Raw genomic sequence first — 25,870 nt, forward strand, 5'->3', positions numbered from 1 at the left:
GCCTTCCCCAGAGCAGACCCGCTGCGAGGGCGGCAGTTAGTCTCTGCTACTCAGAGCGACGCCCACCGCCTGGAAGCTATGGAAGACTGGAGGCTGGAGCCCCGAGCTCGCTTGTCCTCGCCCAGGACCCGCCCCCTCACGCTAAGGTACCGCCTCCTGATCCCGCCCCCCCCGGCTCAAAGGCCCGCCTACTGCCTCTGACCCTGCACTGAGGGCTCGCCCTTGGTCCCGCCCCGGCTCCGCCCCCGCGAGCCGAGGGCCCGCCCCGGCTCCGCCTCCGCCCGCCATGACCACGCCTCCATGCCGAGGGCCCTCCTCACGGTGCCGCCCCACCGCCTGGGGCCGCGGCCGCTCCGGCTCGGGCGCGGTGCTTCCTCCGCGGTCCCGGCTCCCGACTGAGCCGCAGCGGGCCGCTCGCTCTACCTGCCACAGCCCGGCCGGCTCTTCCGCGCCGCACGTGGGCGCGCCCGCCGACAAGGGACGCTGCCGCTGCCGCTGCCCCCGCCGCCGCCGCCGCCGGTAAGCCGACACCGCGCCCTCGGCCGCCGGGCGAAGCCCGGGCGCCCCGGGCGTCTCCTCCCGCGGGCCCTGGGGCGGCGAGGCGGCGCGGGCGTCCTCCCCCCGGACGCGCAGGGTTCGAGCGGCGCTGTGGGGGCGGTCCCGGGGCGAGGGGAGCCCCCCGAGCGCGGCCGGGGCCCGCGGCGGGCGCTGCTGCAGTGCGGGGCCGGCCCCGGCGAGGCCGCGCGTGGGCGTGGGCTCCGGCCCGGGACCCCCGGGGACACCCCGAGGGCAGGGCGGGGTCCCCCAGTCTCCCCGGCCCTCTGCGGCGAAGGAAGTGCGGCCAAGTCCACACAGGGCCGGTCCGGCCTCTCGTCGGGCAGGTGGAGGTCAGGTGGGTCACCGCCCGCCTTCCCCTCACCTCGGCCGGCGGACGACGCAAGCCGCGTCTTTGTTTGCTTGTGCCGTCCTGGTCCGCGCGGAGGGCTAGGGACTGAAATCTTTGTAAACTGAGGGCTTTCCTGATGAGGGAGGACCCCAGAGTCTCCTAGACTGCCCCCAAGACAAGAGATCCGAGCCGCAGTGCGAGCGCTCTCCCCCCATCCTGGCCCCGGAGTCTTGCAGGATTGTCGCCTGCGGCCGGCGTGGTTGGACCTTTAGCAACTCCTAGGGCTGCTTAAGGAGACTGTTAGCCGCAGGTGTTTCCCTAACCTGGGGCAGTTGCTCAATATTTGGAGAAACCTTTGTAGGATTTTTTGGTAAGGCGATGGAGGCCTCCCCTCCCCCCCCCACCCCCCCCTGTCCCCAAAGCCCGCTCCCGTTAGGGTCTTAAATTTTTTTCCGCTGCAATTTAATTACCACTCTGAAAGACCGAATTCAAAATAATGTTCCCCAGAGTTGATTAAACCATTGGCAGAAGAGTGTTTCCGTGCTGTAGACTAAGGGTCATTATCTAATGTTCTTGCGAGAGGGTGGCTATTTGTCGTTTTTCACCCTGGTTTCATCTTATTCCCATGTTCTTTCATGTACGTGTCTTTACAGTTAACTTCCTTCTGATCTGGGCAGTTGATTTTTCACCTGAACTTATTTTTCTAAGAAATTAGGAATGGAAAAGGTGAGAGATTTCTTGCTGACATTTTCGATTTTAAGGCGGCTACTTCTGGTCAGATGTACTTGTTTATATGGTTATTCCTTTGTGTATTTAATTGTTAGTAGTCTGTGGGACTCCATCAGTTTTGCTGAGCTGAGCCTCTCACAGGAAAGGTACTCAGGATACGTTGCAAGAGCATTGTCAAAAGAACTATTTGAGGGCTGAACTGTTCATTTTACTTGCCGCATAATGTAGTAAAAGCTGTGTACCATTATGCTGACCTGAACTGGATCCCTAACTCTGCCAGTTGGTTGCTGAGGGCCCTGGGCAGTTTTTCTGATTCCCAATATCCTCATCTTGAGCAGCATCAAGATAATACCCATCTCCTAGGCTTCTTTCTGTGTGTTGCATAAGATAAATGCATGCATAATGATGGATTTACTGAGCCCAGAAGGCTTGTGTAGTAGCATAGTATTGAATGCCCATATTTTGAAATAAAGGAGTTTGCTTGAATGCCTCTTTCCAAACCTCCCATCTGTGCTTTTAGTTACACCAGATAGACTTTCTTCACGTAGCCAGCCATGACATTGAACTGCTCCAGTTACCTGCTCTTACCTGGCCAACCCCTTCTTTGCCAGGAGCAATGGCGCCACCTCCTAAACACGAGCCTGATCGCTGACCGAGGCTCTCTTCCTACTAACTAGCCGCCCAAACCTGTGGACTTTGAGGACTCCTCTGCTGGTAGTTGGGCTTCCTCTGTCCTTTCCTTGTGCCAGTGTTATGTCGGCACACCCTCTGTCCCTGCGTGTGCCACCTGAAATTGAAATTATGTGTTTAGGTATTTCCTCTTTCAGTTATGTTCTGAACTATGAAAGCGGAACCCTGTTTTTTTCCATGTTTCCTTTCCCTGTACTTAGACACTTAATACAGTGAACAGACTATGTATGGAGTTTTGCAGTGGTTCAGAGATGCTGGATTTCAAACCTGTAAATTTCCTGGGGAAAAAAAGCCAATTATGGTTTCTCTGGGTGTACTAATTCCTTACTCGGGAAAATAAAGTACCATTTCTCATTACCATCCTTTAATATTTTTAAGGAGTGTGATGGCTAGTGTTTCAGAAAAAGGGACAAGCCTTCCCAAGGATCAGTGGGCAATTTTTACTGTGTGCGTTGATATACGTAGTCCAGTATATTTTTGCAGAGAGCCACAGAATGTGCAAAGGCTCTGTGATAGGCTGAGTTAGCTCCAGAACAAGCAGAGTGCCTCAAAGAGAGATAGATGGAGCCTTGTAGGCCATGGGGTGAGGGGCGAGGAAGTTTGGATTATGATAAGCTTAATGGGAAGAGTTTAAACATGGTGGGGGTGTAGGGACGCCTGGGTGTCTCAGTCGGTTAAGCGTCCGACTTTAGCTCAGGTCATGATCTCACGGTTTGTGGGTTTGGGCCCCGCATAGGGCTCTGCGCCGACAGCTCAGAGCCTGCAGCCTGCTTCCAATTCTGTGTCTCTCTCCCTCTCTCTCTCTCTGCTCCTCCCCCACTTACTCTCTGTCTCTCTCAAAAATAAACATTAAAAATAATAATAAACATTGTGGAGATGTACTGTAAAGTATGTTTTAAGAGGATTCTTGAGGTGCTACGTGAAAATGCATTGGAGAGGGGCAAGAGTGAAGAAGAAGCGTCAGGAAATACCTGCAAGCTTGTAGGGGAAAGGTGGCTTCTTGCACAGTGGTGCCATGGGGATGGAGAGCAATTGAGGCCACAGGTGTTTTGGAAGAAGTGTCAGGACTTGGGTTGAGTGTGGCAAGTGAGGAGAAGGAAGAATCCAGGATGATGTCAGAGGTCTTGTGAATGGTGGGGCCACTTTCTGAGGAAAGGAAGACTGGAGAAGGAGCATGTTGAGCAGGTCGCATCAAAAGTATAGTTTCTTTGGGGGGGCGGGCGCCTGAGTGGCTCAGTCAGTTAAGCGTCCGACTTGGGCTAAGGTAATAAGCTCACAGCTAGTGAGTTAGAGCCCCGTGTCGGGCTCTGTGCTGACAGCTCAGAGCCTGGAGCCTGCTTTGGATTCTGTGTGTGTGTGTGTGTGTGTGTGTGTGTGTGTGTGTGTGTGTCTCTCTCTCTCTCTCTCTGTTCCTCCCCCACTTGCACTCTGTCTCTCTCTCTGTGTCTTTCTGTCTCTCTCTGTCAAAAATAAAGATTAAAAACATTTTTTTAAGTATAGTTTTTTTAAGGTTATTTTGAGAGAGCGTGTGCGTGCATGTGCACACACACACACACACACACACACACACACACACACACACATTAGCAGGGGAGGGGAGAGAGAGAATCCCAAGCAAGCTCCACACTGTCAGCACAGAGCCAGACACGGGGTTCGAACTCACAAACCATGAGATCGTGACCTGAGCGGAAATCAAGAGTCGGACGCTCGACTGGCTGAGCTACAGGTGCCCCAACAGTATAGGGTTTTCTTAAAGACAGCTTTATTGAAGTGTAATTTCCAGATCATAACCTTCATTTAAGGGCACAGTTCGGTGATTTTTAGTCATTCACAGAGTTGTGCAACCATTGCCACAATCCAGTTTTTGCACTTTTGCTTTAACCCAGGAAGATCCCGTGCCCAACAACTCCCTGTTGTTACTCCCTTCCCTAGGAGGCCACTAATCTGCTCGTCCTCTCTGTAGCTTCACCTATTCTGGGCATGTGGTATGAACAGAATCATCCAGTATGCGACCTTTTGTGCGGCTTCTTCCACCACATTATGTATTTCTCAGGTTCACCCGTACTGTGATGTATATCAGTACTCTGTTCATTGTATGGCTAGACCGTATTTTGTTGATGGATGTTTGGGATGCACTAAGGCTGAGACACTATGCCTCATCCGAGTGGAAGAGTCAAGCAGACAATTGCATGATTTGGACCTCAGAGGGGAAAGTTTGGGCAGACATTATGAATGCATGGGTCATTAGCTTGAAGATGGTATTTGCCAGATGACCAGGGATAAAAAGAGAGAGGACCCAAGGTCTGGTACCAGGACATGCCAACATTGGCAGCAGGTAGAGGAGGATCAGCCTGCAGAGGAGAAGGAACCACAGAGAAGGAAACCCGCTCAAAGCTGGTGGGGCCAGAGGAGTGTGTGGGCTGAAAGGAGGCTGTTTTGAAAAGGAGGGAGTGGTCTGCTACACAGTCCTCCTGAGTGGTAAAAGGCCCACTGACGTGAGAAACTTGAAAGTTGTGGTGGCCTTGGGAACTCAGAGTGGGCCCAGAATGACCAGAAAGTGAACTAGCAGATATCATGGGATTCTTAGAACTTTGCCAAGGCCAGTAAATGAAAGATCCAGGCCTCAAGAACATTTCGTATCTACAGTTGAGTTTCTTCCTTCCTTCCTTCCTTCCTTCCTTCCTTCCTTCCTTCCTTCCTTCCTTCCTTGTTATTTATTTGAGAGCAAGAGAGACGCTGGGGGTGGGCAGGTGGGAGGCATAGAGAGAGAATCCCAAGCAGGCTCCACATTGTCAGCATAGAGCCCGACATACGTAATCGAACGCATAAGCTGTGAGATCATGACCTGAGCTGAAACCAAAAGTAAGATTCTTAACTGACTGAGCCACCCAGGCTCCCCTACAGTTCAGTTTCTTTCATCTGTGGTTTTGCCATTTCGACTGACTACATGCGACTTTGTTAGCAAACTCACTGTGGCATTTTCAGTATATTTAATTACATCACAGTGCTCTACATTTTATTCTCTTTTCAGACTACGTACTAGTGACTGTCAGCCTCGTATATCAATCAGGCTTGATCGTGTTTGGTTGTATCACAAAATGTGATTAAACGGTGGCTTACATTATCTCTTCTGTGCAGAAAACATCAAGTCCAGAGGCAGAGTGTCTAGGCTTGACGTGATGCCTTCTTAAAGCCATCTCTGGCCTCAGCTGCTGTGTCTTTCCACTTACCCACAAAAGTTGCACACTGTGGATGGTGGTTTCTTCTTGGTTGCCACACGTGGCTTCACCTCCAACATTAAGCCTTTGTTCCAGGCAGAAAGAAGGGCAAGAGTGAAGGGCAGGAGGCCCATGCCAGAAGAGTCTACCTCCTTTCAAACCGCCTTCCTGATGGCCCCACCACCAGCTTCTGCTGACCGTTCATTGCCTAGAACTGTTAATGGCCACCTAGCTGCAAGGGAGGCGGGGAACTGTTAGCACTGCCCCGAGCAAATTTAGCATTCCCTTAGTATGGAAAAGGGGACAAGGAATTTTAGGGTAGATGCCTGCCATACTTTACATAGATCTTAATCAGATGAAGGCCAAAGAAGGAGGGCAAATCAGAGCCTTAAGGCAGCCTTTTTGAGAAAAATGTCGAAGTAAGGAACTTGGTGACTTTCAACATTTCCATATCTTGTGGAATAGCTTTTTTTTTTTTTTGAAGGTTTATTTATTTTAGAGAGAGAGAGAGAGCACGAGCCAGGGAGGGACAGAGGGAGAGAGAAGATCTGAAGCAGGCTCTGCGCTGACAGCAGTGAGCCCAGTGCGGGGCTTGAACTCACAAACTGGGAGATCGTGACCTGCGCCGAAGTTGGATGCCAAACACAGGCACCCCTGGAATAATATCAGAGTTGTTATTTATTTGAATAAACTGATAGGTTGACCTACAGATTTTTTTTAATGAAGGAAAAAAAAAAAACAAAACTTGACCTAAGCACGCATACATTATAATGTTTAAATGACAGATATTTCCACAAAGTCAAATCAGTGCAGTATTCTGTGTTATTTTTTGTTTCCTTTTGTCGCACTGAGGATAAAAAGAAGAGGAAATGGTTGTCATTGGAGCTGGGATTAGACCATAAAGGTCTCAGGCTTTATACCAGCTGCAGTGGTTCATACATAATGAATGCATCTAGCCACAGGGAAAAATAAAAGAATCCATCAAAGAATATACAAAGGCAAGGAGAATAAAATGGTGATTGCTTGGGCCCTGGTGTCACCACCCTGCGTCCAGACTCTTCACACTGAGGCATGAAGCTGTCAGGGCAGTGCCTGGTTGGGGAGATGGGTGGGTAATTGGAGCTCAGTGACCGAACAGGCACATGGTGGATTTCTGGCAACACTGGGGTCACATACTGCATTCTTACATCCTTATTGTTTAAACTTTTCTTGTTTTTTCCATCAGATCTTCCTCTAGAATATTTCCAATCCTCTAACATAGTCTAGTCAAAAAGGACTAGATCACTAAAGAGGTTGTTCTGGGTAATAGCATTGACCTGCTTTTCCTTAGCCTTTATAAATGCCCTTCAGTGGGAAGGGCCGCCTGCGTTCAGAATTACCAGTGGGCAACAAGACTGGTTTGCCGCTTTGTAAGTTTCACACCTAGAATTAATTTTGTCAACTCAGGAATCCTAGCATTTTTGCTTCTTTTCTGCTCCGTCCATTTGTCTCCAGAATCCAAGAGGGCCGGAACTGTTTATCTTTTATCTACCACAGTGCCTGGCCCAGAAGCCTTGCTAAATATTTGAATTGGATTGCTGAGTACGTTTGTGCACAGTAGTGTTTGTGGACGCGTGTCCTCTGTAGCTCTGGGCTGGGAACGCTTTGTGTCCTTGGGTAGCTCCCTCATTTATTTCTTAATTCACTTTTAGATCCTCTCTCCACTGTGAGAATGTAACATGGATCCGGAAGAGCAGGAACTCTTAAATGATTACAGATACAGAAATTACTCTTCAGTGATTGAAAAGGCTTTAAGAAATTTTGAGTCCTCAAGTGAATGGGCGGATCTCATATCTTCACTGGGCAAGCTCAACAAGGTAGGTGGGGTGGAGAGTGGATTGCATGGAGGGGGGGACACCACTGTCTTTTTATTATTTCAAGAAATTACCTTTTTTAAAAAAAGATCTTTTTTTTTTTAACTTTTATTTATTTAAGTAAGCTCTACACTCAATGTGGGGCTTGAACTCAAGACCCAGAGATCAAGAGTTGCCTGTTCTACTGACTAGGCCAGGCAGGGAATTATCTTTTTTTGTTGTTGTTACACAACATGTTGATTATAACAATTAGGAAATACTGATAAGAAAAACTACCCATGTTAGAGAGGGAGGGAGCCAAAGCATAAAAGACTCTTAAAAACTGAGAACAAACTGAGGGTTGATGGGGGGTGGGAGGGAGGGGAGGGTGGGTGATGGGTATTGAGGAGGGTACCTTTTGGGATGAGCACTGGGTGTTGTATGGAAACCAATTTGACAATAAATTTCATATTAAAAAAAAAAAAACTACCCATAATTCTGTCACCCAGTTATCCTGGTCAGTATACTTACCCCTTTTTTTTTTTTTCCTGATCATAGAATTATACCGTGGATATAGTCAATGGAATAGCTGAACAGTCTCTTTCTCAACTATATTTACATCTAAACAAGATAAACTATAAAATTGTCCAATCAGTTATTCAAAGATGAATTATTTTTCAGGTACTACTTAGGATTTTTATGGCTTTTTCTTTTTCGGTCTACTTTAATGGCCATTTTTACTGCAGATTGTCAAATTTTGGTCTTCCATGAGTTACCATCAATATTGAAATCTGCCCAGAGATTGTGAGTGTGTTTGGACTAGGAGAAAAGGGCCAAGTCTAGGAAGAGCAAAACTGGTCACATGCAGGTTTGACCTTGTGTCCTATAGATGGGACCACTGCATGTTCCCATCCTGCCCAGCAGGATGACCTAGTAATACCCAGTGCTTCTACTATAGGTAGAAGATACTCGGGCTTGAAGGTGCCAATCCCGGGCTCCATTGCTGCCTGGCCGAGGCCCCTGGCCAGGATACCTGAGTTTGGAACCCTAGTGCCATATGGGACTTGAGAGATACCCATACCTACTCTGCAGATCTCCACTCACCAGGTCACACACACCAGGGTCCTCTAACAAAGGGGAAGAATTGACCTCTGCAGGGAATGCGGGAGGGGTCTGGGGAGGGAGTGAAAAATTCCAGCAGCCTGACCATGATTACAGTCCAGCTAGCAGTCCGGCACCGACTACCAGAGAGCAGCTGCCGGCCTTCACAGATGCCCGTCAGGCACAGTGGAGGTAGGCAGTCATGACAGGTAGTGGCCGGGAAACGACGTGATCTCTTTCAAGGTGTATTTATCACTTGTGAATGCCACGGCTGGTGCTTGCTGGGATAACTAGGTGTAATAAAACAGCAGATAAGAGCTGGAGAGTTCTTTGGCTGTAGAGCTCTGACTCTGGAATGTGCAAGCTAAACACAGTAGTCACTGTCATTCATGAAGGTGGGTCTCCCTTTTAGGGGAAAGGGAGAAGCGCTGGAATGGGATTTAGGCATATTCAGGTTCTTCTAGATGTTTCCGTAGTTTAGCGCTTGACTCTCCTGGAATCTAAAAATAGCATACTTATTTTGGGACAGGGTGTGTCCATTATTTTTTGTTGCAGTAAAATTCACATAACCTAGAATTTGTCATTTAACCGTTTTAGAGCTTACAGTTACATGGCTTTTACTACATTCGCAGTGTTGTGCAACCATCACCACTATCTAATTCCAGAAGGTTTATACCACCCCGAGAGGAAACCTTCCCCATCCCCCCCAGCCTCCCCACACAGGCCCCGGCAACCACTAATCTACTTTCTGTGTCTATGGACATTTCATGAAAAATGCACACTGTCCTTCGGTGTTTGGTTTCTTTAACTCAGCCTGTTTTCAGGGTTCATTCATGTTGTAGCGTGTGTCATTGCTTCATTGACTTTTGTGGCTGAATGGATATTCCACATTTTGTATGGATAGACCACATTTTGTGTGTCTGTTCATCTACCGATGGACACTTGTGTTTTTGCCTTTTGGCCCTTATGGATAGTGCTGCCATGAACATTCATGGACAAATTTTTGTTTCAACATCTGTCTTCATTCCTGTGGGGTATAGAGAGCTAGAAGGGGAATTACTGAGTCATGTGGTAATTCTATGTGTAACTTCTTAAGGAACCACCGGACTGTTTTCTGAGGTGGCACCAGTTTACATGGCCACTGGCAATGGTTGAACATTCCGGTTTCTTCGTATCTTCACCAACGTTTACTTTTAGATTTTTAAAAAAATTTTGATGATAGCTATCGTAGTGGTGTCTCATTGTGGTTCTGATTTGCATTTTCCCAATGACCAATAATTTGGGTATTTTTTCACGTGCTTATTGGCCATCTGTATACATATAAAATATGTATGTATATTTGTTTGTTTATTTATTTATTTGAGAAAGAGACACAGGGAGAGAATCCCCAGCAGGCTCCACACCATCAGTGCCGAGTTCAGTGTGGGGCTCAAACAACGAACCATGAGATTGTGACCTGAGCTGAAACTGAGAGTTGGACGCTCAACCGACTGAGCTGCCTGCTGGTCACCCTTGTATGTCTTCTTTGGAGAAATTTCTGCTCAAAATCTTTGCCCATTTTTTAAAGTGGGTTGTCTTTTTGTTGTTGATGTGTAAGAGTTCTTTACATATTCTGGATACTAGGCCCTTATTGGATATATGGTTTGCAAATATTTTTTTCCCATTCTTATGTTGTCTTTTCACCTTTTTGATGGCATCCTTTATGCAAAAACTTTTTAGTTTTATGTAGTCCAAGCTATCAACTTTTTCTTCTGTTGCTCGTGCTTCTGATGTCATATCTGAGAAACTTGCTGAATCCCAAATCGTGAAGATTTGCCCCTGTATTTTCTTCTGAGAGTTTTACAGTTTTAGATCTTATGTTTAGGTCTTTGATCCATCTTGAGTTAATTTTTGTGCATGATGTGAGGTAAGGCTCCGAGCATATTCTTTTGCATGAGGAAATCCAGTTGTTCCCGCACCATCCATTGAAGACACTGTTCTTTCCTAGGGCCTTGGAACCCTTGTTGAAAATCAGTTGGCCATAAGTTGGGTTTATGTCTGGACTTCCATTTCTTTTCCATTGACCTGTCTATCCTTATGCCCACACCGCACATTTCGATTATTGAGGCTTTGTAAGCTTTGAAATGGGGAAATGACTTTGTTGCTCTTTGTTGTTCTTTTCACTGTTGTTCTGGCCGTTCTGGATTCCTTGAAATTCCATATGCCTTTTAGGATCAGCTTGTCAGTTTCTGCCAACAAGCCTGGTGGGATTCTGACAGAAATTATATCGACTCAGTAGATCACTTTGGGGAGTGTTGCCATGTGAACAGTATTAAGTCTTTCAGTCCATGAATACAGGATGTCTTTCTGTTTATTCAGGAACATACGCATTTTGAGCTAGGTAAGATAATAAACTTGGTAAATGCAGTTCTCAAGCCACAAGGTAGTCCGTTAAACAAGCCTCGTTTCAATATGCCTGACAAACTTCCTAAAATGTTTAATCGTTTTAACCCACCTTTTATTATTATTTTTTTTAAGTTTATTTATTTACATGATCTCCATACCCAACCTGGGGCTCAAACTCACGACCTTGGGATCAAGAGTCATTCACTCTCCCAACTGAGCCAGCCAGGCGCCCCTTAACCCACCTTTTAAAATGCAGGTTATCGAGTACAGATGAACCCTTTTTGGAGGAGCTTTAAAAGCATTGGCTATTCATTCAGTAGCTATGGGAGTCCCTGCAACGTGCTAGTACTGTCCTAGGTGTCAGGGCAGAGCAGAGAACAAAACCAAGACTCTGCCCACACCGGGATCAGGGGAAAGCTGGATGATAAACAAAATATACGGGCGGGTAGATAGTGATGAGCGAATGGGAACAGTAAAGAAGGGAGGGGACGGTGAGTGTTGAGGACACGTTGTGATATTAAATGGGGTCTTTAAGGAAGGCTTCGTCGAGAAAGTGCCCTTTGGCTAAGTGTGGAGGCTCTCGTGTGTCTGAGGCCAGTGAGGTCACAAAGCAGGCGAGGGATGGGGAAAGGGTAGTACACAAGGCTATAGAGGTAACGGGTGGGGAGGGCATCCAGTCTTGTAGGTCCTTTAAAACTGGCGTCTGACAGTGGCCACTGAGTCAGGGACTGCGTAGGGGAGCCCCGGAGGGGAGTTGAGTGAGTAGCGTAGCCCGGCTTAGCCCACTGGAGCCGGCTCCAGTTGCTCTGTGGGGGCTAGAAAATGGGTAGGAGTCAGGCAAGGCAGAAACAGGGAGACGATTTAGGAGCTGTTGCTGTAACATAGGTGCACCAGTGGAGAAAGGTTTGGATTCTGATATATTTTGAAGGTGTAACAGGATTTGCTCATGGATTGGATTTGGGATACAAGAGAAGAAGAGGAGTCAAGTAGGATTCACAGGTTTTCTCCCAGGCTGTGGGCTTGAGAAGCCACAAGATGCAACGGGGACCCTGGGGGCGGGGCCCACTTCATGGGGTGAGCAGGGAGACCAAGGGATGGGTTAGTTTGATGTTTCTGGTGGATGTCCCCACATGATGTCAGTAGGCAGTTGGATAGGAGTGATAGTGAATAAAAGTTTCAAAAGACAACTTTTTGTTACAGTTGGTACCCAATTCCATGTAACGGCTCTACTGTGTTTTCTGTGATCAAGCTTCCTGTGCTCTGCTGCTCTGTATGATTAAGTGATGAGTGAAAAACTTGCAAGACATCAGTGGGATGAGGTGACACTGTCCATCTTTGCCTCAGCCCTGCCTGTGACAGTGGACATTCCTAGAGAACATACTGTGTGCTAAGGACTTGGCGTGCATTATTTTATAATACTGTGTATCTGGAGATATGCTTGATCTCAAATTAAGAAACTTCTGCAGTATTCGAGCCTGCAAGTGCAGAGAGCTCAAACCCTGGCTGCCTGGCTGCAAAGCCCATGCTCTTGAGCTTTTTTTCAAGTCATTATCTGTATGGCTCACATAAGGGGGCAGTGATAACCTCTTTGCTGTCAGGGGCACTATCGTCATTATCCAGATGAAGTAGGTGCAATGAATTATTAAGACCCATTTTATTGATGAAGGCTAACTAACTTGCCCCATGTCGTACAGCTGCTAAGTGGTGGTTATGGGTTGAATTGCGTCCTCCAAAAAAGATAGGTTCTCGTCTTAACCCCCAGTATCTCAGAGTGTGACCTTATTTGGAGATCTGGTCTTTACAGAGCTAATCGAGTTAAAGTGAAGTCACTAGATTAGGGTGGGCCCTGATGCACTCGGACTAGAGTCCTTCTAAAAGGGGGCAATTTGGACTCAGACACAGACATGCACAGAGGGAAGACCCCATATGAAAATGAAGGCAGAGGTCTGGCTGATGCAATTATAAAGCAAGGAACACTGGAGATTGCCAGCAAACTTCCAGAAGCAAGAGGAGCAGTCTGGAGGTATTCTCCCTCACAGCCCCCAAAGGAACCAGCCAGCTGACACCTTGAGCTAGGACTTCTGGCCTCCAGAACTCAGAGACAATCCTCTTCTGTTGTTTAAGCCATCCAATGTGTAGTGCTACGTTACAGCAGCCTTAGCAAAGTAATACAGTGATAGAACCAAGATAGACCGAACACCTAGGTGCTGGGGATATGGCATTGAACACAAAGTTCATAAGGCTTTGTTGGCAGAAGGCAGACAATGAATAAATATGTGATATCCGGTGCTGAATGCTAAGGAAAAATAAACCAGGGAAGGGAAGTAGGGTAGTGAGGAAGGAGGGTGGGGTGCTCTGAAATGTGACATTTGAGATTTGAGTAGAGGCCTGGATGCAGTGAGCAAGCTGGTGGGGAGACCATCTGGGGTGTGGGACTGTGTCCAAGGTACAGTAGGGGGTGGGTGTGACTGGAGTAGAGAGGTGAGAGGAGATGAGGGAGGAGAGATAGCCAGGGCAGATGACGGGGTTTTGTTCTGCAAGGGAGGAGAAGCCAGGTGACTTCTGCCTTGCCTGCTGGAAGAATCCTGGCTGATGCGTGGGCAGTGAGCCCGAGCGCAGGAGCCTGCTGGGGTGGCAGTGGGCAGCTTTTGTGGTCAGATCAGAGTTACTGGAGGTTCAGGAAGTGCTGGATGGAGCAAGCCCCGGTCAGTGTTGGCAGCTACCTAACTTCTGGGAGACTCACAACTGTATTCAGGGAACCTTAGTAGGAGTTGATGTGAATAAGGGATTTAAGGCCGTGGTGGTGGTCAGGCTTCCTGAGCTCATGGGTGTACACAGAGATTCAGTGAGTAGGTGGGTGATGAATTAGTAAAAAAATCTTCATAATGCAAATGGAAGCAATATTATAGGTTAATAGTAAGGTTAGATCAAGATACTTTTTAATTAAGGTAGGTGATTGCTGGTTATAAAACGTAAACTGTAGACAGAACAGAAGGCTCATCTAGCTCCAGGCTTGGCAAATGAGGAAACTGAGCCCCAAAAGGTCTTGGTTTGTCAGACTATCTTCGCGTTCTAAGTATATCAGGGTTTTTGTTTGTTTGTTTGCCAAACTTACAGTATGATTTTGAGATTTTTATGTAGTAGAAAAAGTTTATCTTTGATTGCTTTCAGGTGTATCAACATGAATAGGGTAGATTTTGCTTAATTGTTTATCTGAGATGCCGGGCCATCATCTTTCACTGATTATTTTTAGATAAATTTTAATTAACAGGCGGCATGTTGAGCTCTTATGAACCCAACCACTTGCCAAGCCTGGATTACGACTTTGATTATTGAAATGAAGGACAGTAGAAATGAATAAACTCTGGGCATTTGAAAATCTTATCACCGAAACATCTTTTTTAAAAACTTCATAATGGTCCTAAATGAAGCACCTTTTTTGTGGCTTTTTTTCGGTACCACTTTGTTTCACAAAATGGCCAGAAAGCAGGTGACACGAATAATGAGAAATAGGAGGTGCTGGGTATTGTGATATGTTTCAGCTTCTCAAGTCTTATCGCTTAATGATGACACCTCCTTGGTAAAGCACAGCCCCCCTGTGGCATCTCAGAATTAGCACTATTTGGGGAAGAACATGGGCTGGAGATGGGAGACCTGGTGAACTGTTCTGGTCTACAATAAACTGATTAGCCCCGGGACCTCTTTTGCCTGGAAACTTGAGGAGTCTGAGCTGGATCTCGATTTTTTTTTTTTTTAATGTTTTTATTTATTTTTGAGACAGAGAGAGACAGAGCATGAGCAGGGGAGGGGCAGAGAGGGAGGGAGACACAGAATCCAAAGCAGGCTCCAGGCTCTGAGCTGTCAGCACAGACCCTGACGCATGGCTCGAACTCACGGACTGTGAGATCATGACCTGAGCTGAACCGACTGAGCCACCCAAGCGCCCTTGGATCTCGATTTTTACCCTAGTCCTAGTCAACTACTTTTCTCTGTTAGATCGTGTTAGTTCAGATAAAGCCCCTTTGGTCTGAGGTCTTATGTTAATCAGCTAAGGCTGTCATAGCAAAATCCCACAGGCTGGGTGACTTAACGGAAATTAACTTTCCCATAGTTCTGGAGGCTAGAAGTCCAAGATCAAGGTGCCGGCCGAGGTGGTTTCTTTTGAGGCCTCTCTCTTTGGCTTGTAGGCAGCCAACTTCTCACTCGGATCTCATGTGGTCTCTCCAGTGTGCATGTCTGTGTCTTGATGTCTTACAAAGGCATCAGTCATATTGGACGTTCCCTAGACAGTCACATTTTGCCGTAGTTATCTTTCTAAAGTCCCTGTCTCCAAATATAGTCATACTGTGAAGTATTAGAGATTAGGGTTTCAACTTATGAATTTTGGGGGATACAATTTAGCCTGTAACAGGGTCTGACAATGAAGCACAGATTGTTTTTCCATGTAAATCAGTTTTTTCAAAAAGCTCATTTCTGATGGCATCCCGGATGGTTTTTCATCACATCCCTTATGGAACAGTAGAGTGTTACTTCCTTAATCTTTTTTTATTGCCCCACAGTGTCGTGAAGAACTTCACTTCTCATATGCATGGTGATTCAATGTGTGCCAAGAACTTCTGAGTCACTCTGGGCCACCTTCCTGGCTGTCTTAGTCTGTGTGAGCTGCTATAACGAAATAACCCCAGACTGGGCTTCTGAACAGCCAGCCTTTCCCAGTTCTGGAGGCTGGGAGTCAAATCTGGGCACCGGCAGATTCAGGGCCTAGTGCGGGCTGCTTCCTGGTTCACAGTGGCGGTCTTGTATCACCTCCTCACCTGGCGGAAGGGGCGGGAGAGCCCTGTGAGGTCCTTTCTCTAAGGGCACTAACCTCATGAGGGCCACCTCCCACAGCCACCCCCACCCCCCACTAATACCGTCATCGCACTGTGGGACACAAACATTCAGACTGTGACACTAATGATTGGTGTCCCATTTGACTGCACCTCACTAGCCCTGCACCAGTTTTTTCACAAGGGCCTAGTTGTGGGGTGTCTTTTTGGCGGGGGACATTGTCCTTTCCCACGTGTCTCTCTATGTCCTCCTCCTCAGCCTCTTCAAGCTTCCAGTGAGATGTGGTTTAAATCACTGCTCCAGATCCCCTCTAGCCGGTGACCCGGGGTAGGGCCTCAACCCCTCTCAGCCTTCACTGTTTATGACTTGTAGCTCTGAGCCTGTGTGATGCCCGGTTCCGTCTTGTCATCTTACTTTGGGGGTCCCACGTGTTAGAGTGTGGTACCTCAGTTTGGGGCAGATATTGTAGTCATTTTCCAGCAACCTTCTGCTGCTGTGACCCTGGGGGTGGAAGTTGTCAGTTAAGTGTGGTGTCAGTGTCATATTGGAAAGATGTGGCCTGAGTGCCTTCTGGGAAGAGACCAAATTGAGAGCCTGTCTTTGGCAGTTACTGAATCTTCATGGGTCGGTAAACTAGAACGGGTGGTAAGCACAAGGCCCATTGGCTTCTGGCAACGTGCTGATTGTCTTGGCACCAGAACTTCGGTCCTGGAGACATAGCTAGTTAACAGAATGTCAGGCAGAGCTCCTGATCCTAATGTGAGGCAGAGGCTGCCGGGTCCTCTGCTGCTGTTCGGGCCTTCTCCTCTCGGTAGGTGACGCACGGAGCTCAGACGGCATTGTGGCTTCTCACCCTCTCGCAGGTTCTCCAGAAGGGGCTGAGGATCAGCACGGGCGTCGCTGGTTTGGGCGTGTGGTGGCCGCCTCATGTGAGCCTCTCAAACACATGTCGGCATGAGGCTGGCATGGTCCTTTGGAAAGAACATTTCTGTGCTGAAATCGGGAGGCTGTTATCCTTTTGATAATTTATAGCTAGGGTAGTGTATATGTTTTGCATGTGAGCAGAGGATATTTTTGCTGTTCTTTGAGGTCTGCTGGTGGGGCAGAAATAGTCCAGATTCGGGCAGGTGATTTGTTCCTCCAGCAATCTAATGACAAAAACCCATCTTGGGGGAGGGAGCAGGGAAGCTCATCTAGCAGAATTGAGTTTATGGACAAGGGTAAGAGCTTGTTGTCTGCTCACGTTTTATAAATTCTGTCAAGAAAGTTATGAAACTAGAAATTTCCTGTCAGCCATTGTAAGGAAAGTGCTATGAACCGAATTATGTCTCCCCCAACCCCACCAAACTTGTACGTTGGAGGCCTAACCCTTAGTGTGACTGTATCTCAAAACACATCTTCAGGAGGTAATTGAGGTTAAATGAGGTCATTCATTAGCGTGGGGCCCTAAGCCAATAGGAAGGTGTCCTTCTGAGAAGAGGGACAGAGCGAGAGATGGCTCTTCCCCATGTGAGCACACAGTGAGGAGGTGCCCTCTACAAACCAGGAGAACCCAGTCAGCCAGCACCTCGATCTGGGACTTCCTGCGTCCAGAGCTGTGAGACATAAGTTTCTGTTGTTTGAGCCCCCTGGTCTGCGGTATTTGTTGCAGCAACTCAAGCAAACTAATGCAGAAGGAATTGAATTAAATGTGGCTATTTTTCAAAAAGGACAACTGATTGAACACGAATACCTGTATTCAAGCTTGTATTTGAGCCAAATGCAGGCATTCCCATTTATTTATCTTTTTTCAAATGGTGTTTTCCCTTTTCCTTTCCTTTTTTTTTTTTTACAGCTTTGTTGGCATGCGATAAACTAGATGTACTTAAAGTGAATAGTTTGATGAGTTTTGACTCGTGTCTATCCCTGTGAAACCATCCCCACGCGAAGATAATAGGGTGTATCTGTCACCCCCAGAAACATTCTCATGCCCTTTTGCAGTCTCTCCTTCCCTCCCATCTCTGCCCCCTTCTCCAGGCAACCATGGATCTGCTTTCTATCACTATAACGCTGGTTTGCATTTTCTAAAATTTTATATAAACAGAATCAAAGGGCATATACTCTTTATTCCCCGGTCTGGTCTCTGTCGCTCGGCAGAACTGTTTTGAGAGTCATCCAGGCTGTTGTGTAGGTGGAGAGTTCACTCCTTTTTACTGCTGAGCAGGATGCCATGGGTATATATCATTTATTTGCCCATTTTCCTATTAATGGACATTTGGGTCGCTTCCAGTGGATATATATTTAACTTTTTTAAAAAACCTGCCGGATCGTTTTCAAGACCGGTCGTGTCATTTTTCACCCATTCGGCAGTGTATGGGAACTCCATATATTCCGTACTCTTGCCAGTGCTTGGTACGGACAGTCCTTAATTTAGCCGTTTTAGTGGGACTACAGTACTGGCTCCTTGTGGCTTTTGCATTTCCCAAAGAACTACTCATTAGACAGTTAGTACACGATCACTGTAAATTTGTGTTGATCTTCTGGAAGCACAACACAAAGATAACCATAAGAATCTGTGCTATTTTATTGTATGTAATAGACAAAAAAGTGGAAGTAGCCCCCCTCGATGGGGGGGGTGGTGGCAGGAGTCTAAGTCATGCCACAACAGGATGATGATGGATGTAGCCATCTGGATGGAGTAGTCTTACAGTCACCTGAGCGAAAAATGCTTATGATAAGATAAGGGGACAAAAAAAAAAAAAAAAAAAAAAAAAAGGGCTAGTTGACCAGTTCATCTATAGCTCTAGTCTTGTATGTGGGAGAGAAGAAGAGAGAGAGGGAGGTTGTATGGAAGGGGACAAAGTCTGGAAGCCCTTTAGTGTGGGACTGGTTTGCTTCCAGTTTTCCCTGAAGCTCTAAGGAACATCTCTCCCCACATGTCTGTTTTTGCCAAGGTCCATCGAGGTGGGGGCAGGGGCCGTGTCAGTGGGCAGGGAGCTCAGCCTTCGGACACATGAGTCTGTGTTCTGCTCATCCGTGTGTGTTGGTGCCAAAGCTATGCCCTTGAACCACCATGCTATAGAGTGTGTCTGTCTATACCAACCAACCCCCTCTGCTCTTTCGGAATTTTTATACCATTGCCAGGTCATTTTCCTGCAGATGGACTTCGGAGTCATTCGTAAAGTGAAAGGAGTCCTTGAGGGGTTGACTGGTATTAGGTAACAACTGTAGACTATTTGGGGGAAGAGGTGACATCTTTACACAGTTGGCTCTCCCGCGTGGAAATGCAGGCATTCTCTTCATTGATGAGAGAGTATTCACTTTTGTCCCTAAGAACTTAATCATTTTTCTGGCATAAGTCCTTCCTGTTTCCTAAATGTATTAGATATTTTATACGTGTACTTTTGCTGTATGACTGGGTTTATTTCCCACTCTGTGTTTTAACTGGTTGTTGGTAAGTAGGAAGTGATTAACTTGCAGGATTTGAAAACTGGCCATCTTAGTGAATTTATCTCTCACTTATTTTCAGCTAGTTGTTTTGAGTTCTTTAGCTAGACAAGCATACATATGATCAATCAATACTGAATTCGTGTTTTTTCCTATTTTGCTAGTAGCAGTTACTGGAACAATGTTAAATAATGATGACACCTGTGGTATATCAGTTACAGAAATGTCAGCTGCCGTAACAGAGCCGTCCAAAAATCCGGAGCCACCAGTGAGATGGAAGTTTCTTGCTCGTGTACTGGTTCAGCGTGGTGTTCCAGATGGGCAGCTCTCTTCCCCACGGTCGTTCTAGCGACCCAAGCCCAGGACTCTGCCATCTTTAACACATGGCTTGCAGAGTTGCTCTGTTCGCTGCCATTCTGTTCCCTGGGAAGGGGGATCAGCATATAGGAGCGTGCAGAGACCTTAATGCCACACATTACCTCCACTCGTATCTTCAAGGGAGAAAATTACCCTCTGGCCGCGCAGCCAGGGCCCAGCCACAGCCTTACCACAGAAGCAGGGAGCACGATTCGGGTGCACCTTGCAGTCCCCACGCCCACCTGGCGCACGTGGATTCTGATGGTGGTGCCTCCTGTTTCACTGTTATCTCAGCGCTCTAGGTCCATCAGATTGCTGTCTCCTCAGACATCACTTTATTCATTCTTTACTAACTTTAATGACTTCTCATCTTTACGTGGCCAGAAAGCATGGCATGTCATTGCCTGATCAGTTTGTAAAGTGTTGAATTGCTCTTTTCAAAGCAGCACAGTTCTGCCTTACACCTTATTCATGTGCTTTTGGTGATGATTGTACTTAAACTAGTTCTCTCAGTGGCAGAGGTACGCCTTGGAAATCAATCTGCTGGAAGGTGCGCTAATTCAGATGTTGTGGAATGAAGGAAGGGGCGCTGAACTTGGAGGCAGAGCTCCCGGGGGCGCCTGGGTGGCTCAGTCGGCTGAACGCCTGACTCTTGATTTCAGCTCAGGTCATGATCTCACAGTTTGTGGGATCGGGCCTCACATCAGGCTGCGTGCTGACAGCATGGAGCCTGCTTGGGATTCTCTCCCCACCTCCCAATCTCTCTGCCCTCCCCCACTCACGTGCATACTTGAGTTCTCTCTCTTAAAAAAATAAACTTTTAAAAAAACAGAGCGCCCTGGTTTATGTTCAAGCTCACCGCTGCTTAGACTGAGATACACGTGCTGGATGTCTCCCCAGCTGCTCACCCCCTGCCTCCTCGTCGGAAGAACCCAGCTATGTGTAGGCATCAGGTAACAATGTGCTGCAGGGTGGCAGCTCCCATCTCCCAGCCTCAGAGGTCAATGCTGCTGGTCTACGACTTCTTCCTAGTGATTCCATTTCCCTGGGCAGGGATTGATTCAGACACGAGCATGTGACCTTCTCTGACCTATGAGGTGTGGCCAGCTGGCTTCTGGAAAGGGTTTCCTCTAATACGAAGAGACAGGAAAGGAACCAACACTTGACGTTTTGTTCCTCTCTTTAATTGAGGGGGAATTTAGGGCTGATATGTGGCAGACATCTGAGGCCACAGTAGGAAAAGGCTGAGGATAAGTCAACTCACCGTGAGAAGCACACAAGCATGAAAAGGTTCACGTGCTTTTAGGATGTCACTAAGCCCTTTGCATTAGCCAAATACAGGAATATGCTCCCCGAGACCAGTTTCTTGGTCTTGGTGCTGGTGACCTTCCGTGATGGGGCAGGGAGTGCTGCCCTGGGCGTTATAGAATGTTCATCAGCATCCTGGCCTTTGTCCACATCCCACCCCCAAACCCCATTATAACAGCCAAAAATGCCTCCAGACATGGTCACATGTCCCTAGGGCAAAATTGCCCCAGTTTGGGAATCACTGCTCTAGACTTTAGGTTGTGCTGTAGGTTGTGAGGTGATACGTTTCTTCATTGAGATTTGTATACTTGGATATCCTGTGCTTTACAGCCCAAAGCTTGGTAACTGAGTCTGCAACCTTGGACCATCCTTAACCCGTGGGAGCCTGTTTCCTCTGGGGGCAGAAGCAGGCACGCTTGTTTCTCAGCAGTAAAGGTGTTTATGTGTCCTTAAGAGGCATGGAATGTCCCCTGCTGATCTGTGCCCTCGCCATCTGCACCGGCGTGGTTCTGGTTGGCATCAGGCATTTTCAGAGAAACTGCAGAGGATTTTCTGTCTCCCCACCTGCACGGGTTTCACCGTCAGTGCAGAAGCCCCGTTGTGTTTCTGAGGAGGCAGTGTTCCTTGAGTGCCTGCTTTATGCCAGCCATGTGTTCAGCGTCTTGGTTCTGAGGGTCCCGGGCAGTTTTATAGCTGCTGGGGTTTGCAGAGTGGAGCCAGCTTTGGGCTTGAATGGATCTGGAAAGAGCCAGGCTTTCACACCTTGGTCACCGTCCCTGTGTGCCTGGTTAGCAGCCTTTTCCCTCCCCCTCACCAAGAGCTACCATGTTCTTCAGCTGTCCCTGCTTTTATGCAGCTGGCTTGTCTCAGGGACTGGGAAGCAGAGGAAGAGCAGAGAGGAGGAGACGCACAGGTCAGGTTCGGATCAGCTTGAACAGGCAGTGCAGCGTTGGGGCGGTGTGTTCTTCTTCTTCACCCCGGCTTGTGACTCTGAATTACATTCCTTGCTGCACGCGCGGGTCACAGGAGCCCAGTGCGTTCCGGTGCCCGAGGCTTTTGTGGGCTGTCAGAGCCAGAGCGCTGGGAAGATGTGTCCCAAGCTCCACACAGCCCTGCTGAACCCATTTTGCTTCAACGTTGAGGATCGGGAAGTGCTGCTCTGGAGCTCTCTAGAGAAACCTCTGCCCAGGAGGGGATAATATTCAGTCCCATTTGAGCGTGCCAGTTCTGTTCTTCTGGCTGTGACTTTGAAAGAATATGGAGTTCTATGAGTAGAACTTTTGGGACTGAAGCGTGTTTGGGATTTGTAATGAGACTGTTTCTCCAAGATACTCTTGCTGCTTTTTTGGCTCTGACTTGAACAAGTTGGTTTCCACATAATAGGCTTTTGGTTTGTTTGTTAAATATATCATTTGTGTGTGGATTAAAATACGTTTGAAAAGCAGAAAAGAACATATGCCCAGACACTGAGTCATTTAGTATCTTAATGGTAGGCTTTTATTAGATCTTCTGGTTTATGGTTATAAATTCTTCAAGTATTTTGTGTTGTCTATATCATGTATGTTTCCGTGTTTAGTTCTGAAGGGCGTGTTTGCCCTTCTAATTCACTAATTCATTTCCTTTCGTGTGGTTCACTATCTAACTCTGCTGCCGTGACCTTCTCCCACCCTTTTCCATCACCCCTGAGCTTCTTGGCTCATAGCCCCCAAAATAGAATGATTCTCTTTACTGAGCCCCCCTTACATGCTTGTCACTCATTGTTTTTTCAAACCCGTAATTCTCCGAAGTTGGTGTCATTCAACCCCTTTTACTGGTGAAGGCACTGAATGCAGGTCAGGCTTGCTTGAGGCTTCTTAGTTCAGCATCCCGTGTTTCAGCTCAGCCAGCACGGCCGCAGCACCCACACACGGGTGCCTGGGTGTAAGGGAGGGCTCAGGACCTGCACCGCAGCCGGGAAAGAGTAAGATGTGTCTGGAAACCTGGAAAGCGTCACAGCTAGCCGTCTAAAGTTTCCATGTGGAAGACTGGGAAAATCGCCATTAGTGGTGAGAGGGAGTGGCTTCTACGATCTAGATGTTGTAATAAACTCAGAAGGGGAAAAATAAAGAGCAATACTGGAACACGTGTGTCGCAGCTTGCCCTCCGTGAGGTAGCGATGCGTCTGTCACGTTGTGTTTTAAAAGGAGTTTCCCGACCCAGTGTGGAGATTCCCCAGTCCTCTCAAGCGAGAGCCTGGGGTGCACCCCGTGATCCCGTCGAATGCACTCTTTGTTAATCCCGATGCCCTGGGGAAGTGGGAACAGCATGAACGTGGAACCTTTCAGCTCCTTTTGAGTCTGGCCTGTGTGCTCCGGGGAACTTGTGCCCAGCAGGGCAGCTGAGCAAGGCTGGTGCCCCGATGGGACCCCAGGTCACCTGATTCCGAGCCCGTGCTCATCATCACGGGGCCCCTGCCCCTGCCTCTCCTTGTCATGAGTTAGACCAGCACAGCATTCCCCCCACAGCCCAGCCAGCTCCGGTTAAGCTCAGAAAAATGGATTCCCGAGACAGCCCCACAGAGGCTGGGGCCCAGGGCTTGTGGTATCATCAGGTAGTCAGCGGTGGCTCTGGCTGGGGTTGGCCTGCCATGTGCCCCCCCACTCCTCACCCCCAGCCCGGCCCTGGACAGCCCACCGCTCTGCCTTTGGGCCGCGCTTTGTAACGTCTCCCGCCTTTGTGTGTGCTCAGCCTTTGCTTGTGCTCCTCTGTAGGCAGCATGGTGTTTGCTCAGAAAGTATAAGTTAATATCAGCTATAGCAGTAAGGTGGAGCTGATTCAAAAGGGACAAAAATAAGCGTAAGGAATTTTAAAAGCAGAAACATATTCTTGTGCGTCTCTACCTCCTGTGGAAGGTTGAGTGAACCAGAGGCCGTGGTGCCCTGCCAGGGTTGTGGGGTGTGGGTGCTGTGACCCTGGTCGAGAGCGGACTGCTCACTCAGTTCACTGTGCTGTGGGCTGGTCCTGAGCGGTCAGCTGACACGTCCCGCGCAGGACAGTCATGTTGCAGCCCGTGACCTTTTTAAAGAAGGAAGCTCTTCTTTTACAGAGGGGTTGAGCCCGTGTCACTCCCCCAGTTAAACAAAAGCTGGCTTCATTGGTTATCTGTGAAATCTCAACATCCTGTAGTGGCTGTTAGGGGGCCTGTCTGTCCTCCTCCTGTCTCTAGCCCTCCCCAGCTGGTGTGGTGGCTGAGGCACTGCCATGTCAGGTAAGGCGTGACACACTCTACCATCCCCACCTTCAGCACTTGGCCTACTTTAGTGTGGGGAGTCCTGGCCACTTTGTTATTACTCAGTGTCCTGTTTTCCTTCTGTCTGAAGGGCATCGCGGGTGTCCCTTGGCCAAGTATTTAATGAGTGTTCAAGCTCGTGCTACCTGGCCAGCCTTACTCACTGTTCGGCTTCGTTCTCATAGCATGAAATGAACATCCTTTTCGAGATGACCAACTTCCAGAAGGAAGACCTGCTGGTATTTTATCATTCGCTTGACGCGAGACCTGCTTTAAAATTGGCTTGCTTGAGTTTCTTTATAGATGGGCATCTGGCATTCTGAATTCCAAAGTCAGGGTGATCACCGCGCAAAAGCAGGTTTGGGCGAGCTCTTCTAGGAACTTTTTTTTTCTTAATGTTTATTTTTGAGAGAGAGAGAGAGAGAGAGAGAGAGAGAGAGAGCGCGCGAGCGAGCGCGTGTGCGCACAAGCAGGGGAGGGTCAGAGAGAGGGAGACACAGAATCCGAAGCAAGCTCTAGGCTCTGAGCTGTCAGCACAGAGCCCGACGCGGAGCTCAAACTCACGAACTGTGAGATCATGACCTGAGCTGAAGTCAGACACTTAACCTACGGAGCCACCCAGGCACCCCGAAACTTTTTAACAATCAAATATAACTCACTCCCTTACCCATATTGTTAAATGACCCTTTAAAATTTTCTTAATTGTGATAAAATACACTTCACATACAATTTGCCTTAAACCATGTTTAAGTGCATTAAGTTACTTTTTTGAGTCGGTGGTCTACCCTTTTGGAATTTTTAATCACATTTCTTACACGGAATGGTCTCTAAATTGTGCTGAGAGTCCTAGAAGACGTCAGACTGTCAGATAGGCTGACAGTTTACTGTCAGAGTTTAACAAAGTGCGACACAGATGTTGTCTTGGGTGGGGCAAAGTGAGACACTTCCTGGTCTCTATTAATGAAGCTTGGATGTGGTTCAAACCTTTTTTTTTTTTTCCCAAACTTATGTTTTTTAAGGTTTTTTTTATTATTTTCAGGTCAACCTGCTGAGCCTACACATACAATGAAGTCCAAAATATTATAATTGTATCTTGATTATAGCTGAAGGAATGTTTTTAAAATAGTGTAGTTCTTGAGGAAAATAAGGAAGGAAGGTTTATTTCTGGTTTGATCCTAGCTTTTCCTTTCTGTTTAGCACTTTTCCAAGTGACTCTGAAAACACGGCCATTTTTTCCTTCCAGATTCATGAGTTTCCCTGAGATGTCTCTTCTGTAGCTGAAGAATGTTTCTCATCTTTTTTTTTCTTTTAGTAAACATCGTTTTTATTCCGTGTTTACCATGCGTGTTGTAGATGGAATATAAATACATATATTATATACTATACCTGTATACTTATCCGTATCTGTTTGTCAATGTATCTGTTAACTTGCTTGGGTTTTGGGTTTCCTAAAAAACACAACCCAAACAGTTTCTGAAACTTCCCTGGAAATACTCACTGGGCTTTGCCCGCCGGAGAAGCAAGCGTCTGCATAGAGGCTGGCAGGAAAGAGGCAGAGTCGCGCGGCCCTCCCTCGTCCACACCAGGGGTCCAGTCTTGGCAGCTCTTAAACAGCTGGGAACGGATGAAGGGAAATCAGGAGTTTTCAAGCAGTGGAAGCTGGACTCAGTTCAAGGTGGCTAGTTTGCTATTGAAGGGTTGGAAACACTCAGGAGAGGCTGGACCCAAGTCCCCGGGTCCCTTCAGGGTTTATTAAAAGGAGTTCCTTTGTTCTCTGATAAGGAAAGAGTTTGTGGTTTGTCCAACATGCAAACATCGCTCGAGAGTTCATGGTTCTTGT

The 25,870-nt window shown here is 47.5% G+C and overlaps 1 protein-coding gene across 4 annotated transcripts in view; it reads left to right on the forward strand.

The window, feature by feature from the left end:
* The first annotated feature begins 298 nt into the window (after positions 1–298).
* DOP1B (DOP1 leucine zipper like protein B) overlaps positions 299–25,870 on the forward strand; it is a 105,425-nt gene continuing 79,853 nt past the window's right edge. For 2 of the 4 annotated variants that reach the window (XM_047875462.1, XM_047875464.1), the window contains exons 1-2: positions 301–519; positions 7,215–7,379. In XM_047875462.1, the coding sequence (XP_047731418.1) occupies positions 7,242–7,379 (138 nt within the window). In that variant the 5' untranslated portion in view covers positions 301–519; positions 7,215–7,241. Of the gene's footprint in view, positions 520–873; positions 893–7,214; positions 7,380–25,870 lie in introns of those variants that run through there. The other 2 variants (XM_047875465.1, XM_047875463.1) reach the window with 2 other exon arrangements.

This window comes from Prionailurus viverrinus, chromosome C2 (assembly GCF_022837055.1).
Source record: "Prionailurus viverrinus isolate Anna chromosome C2, UM_Priviv_1.0, whole genome shotgun sequence".
Lineage (NCBI taxonomy): Eukaryota > Metazoa > Chordata > Mammalia > Carnivora > Felidae > Prionailurus > Prionailurus viverrinus.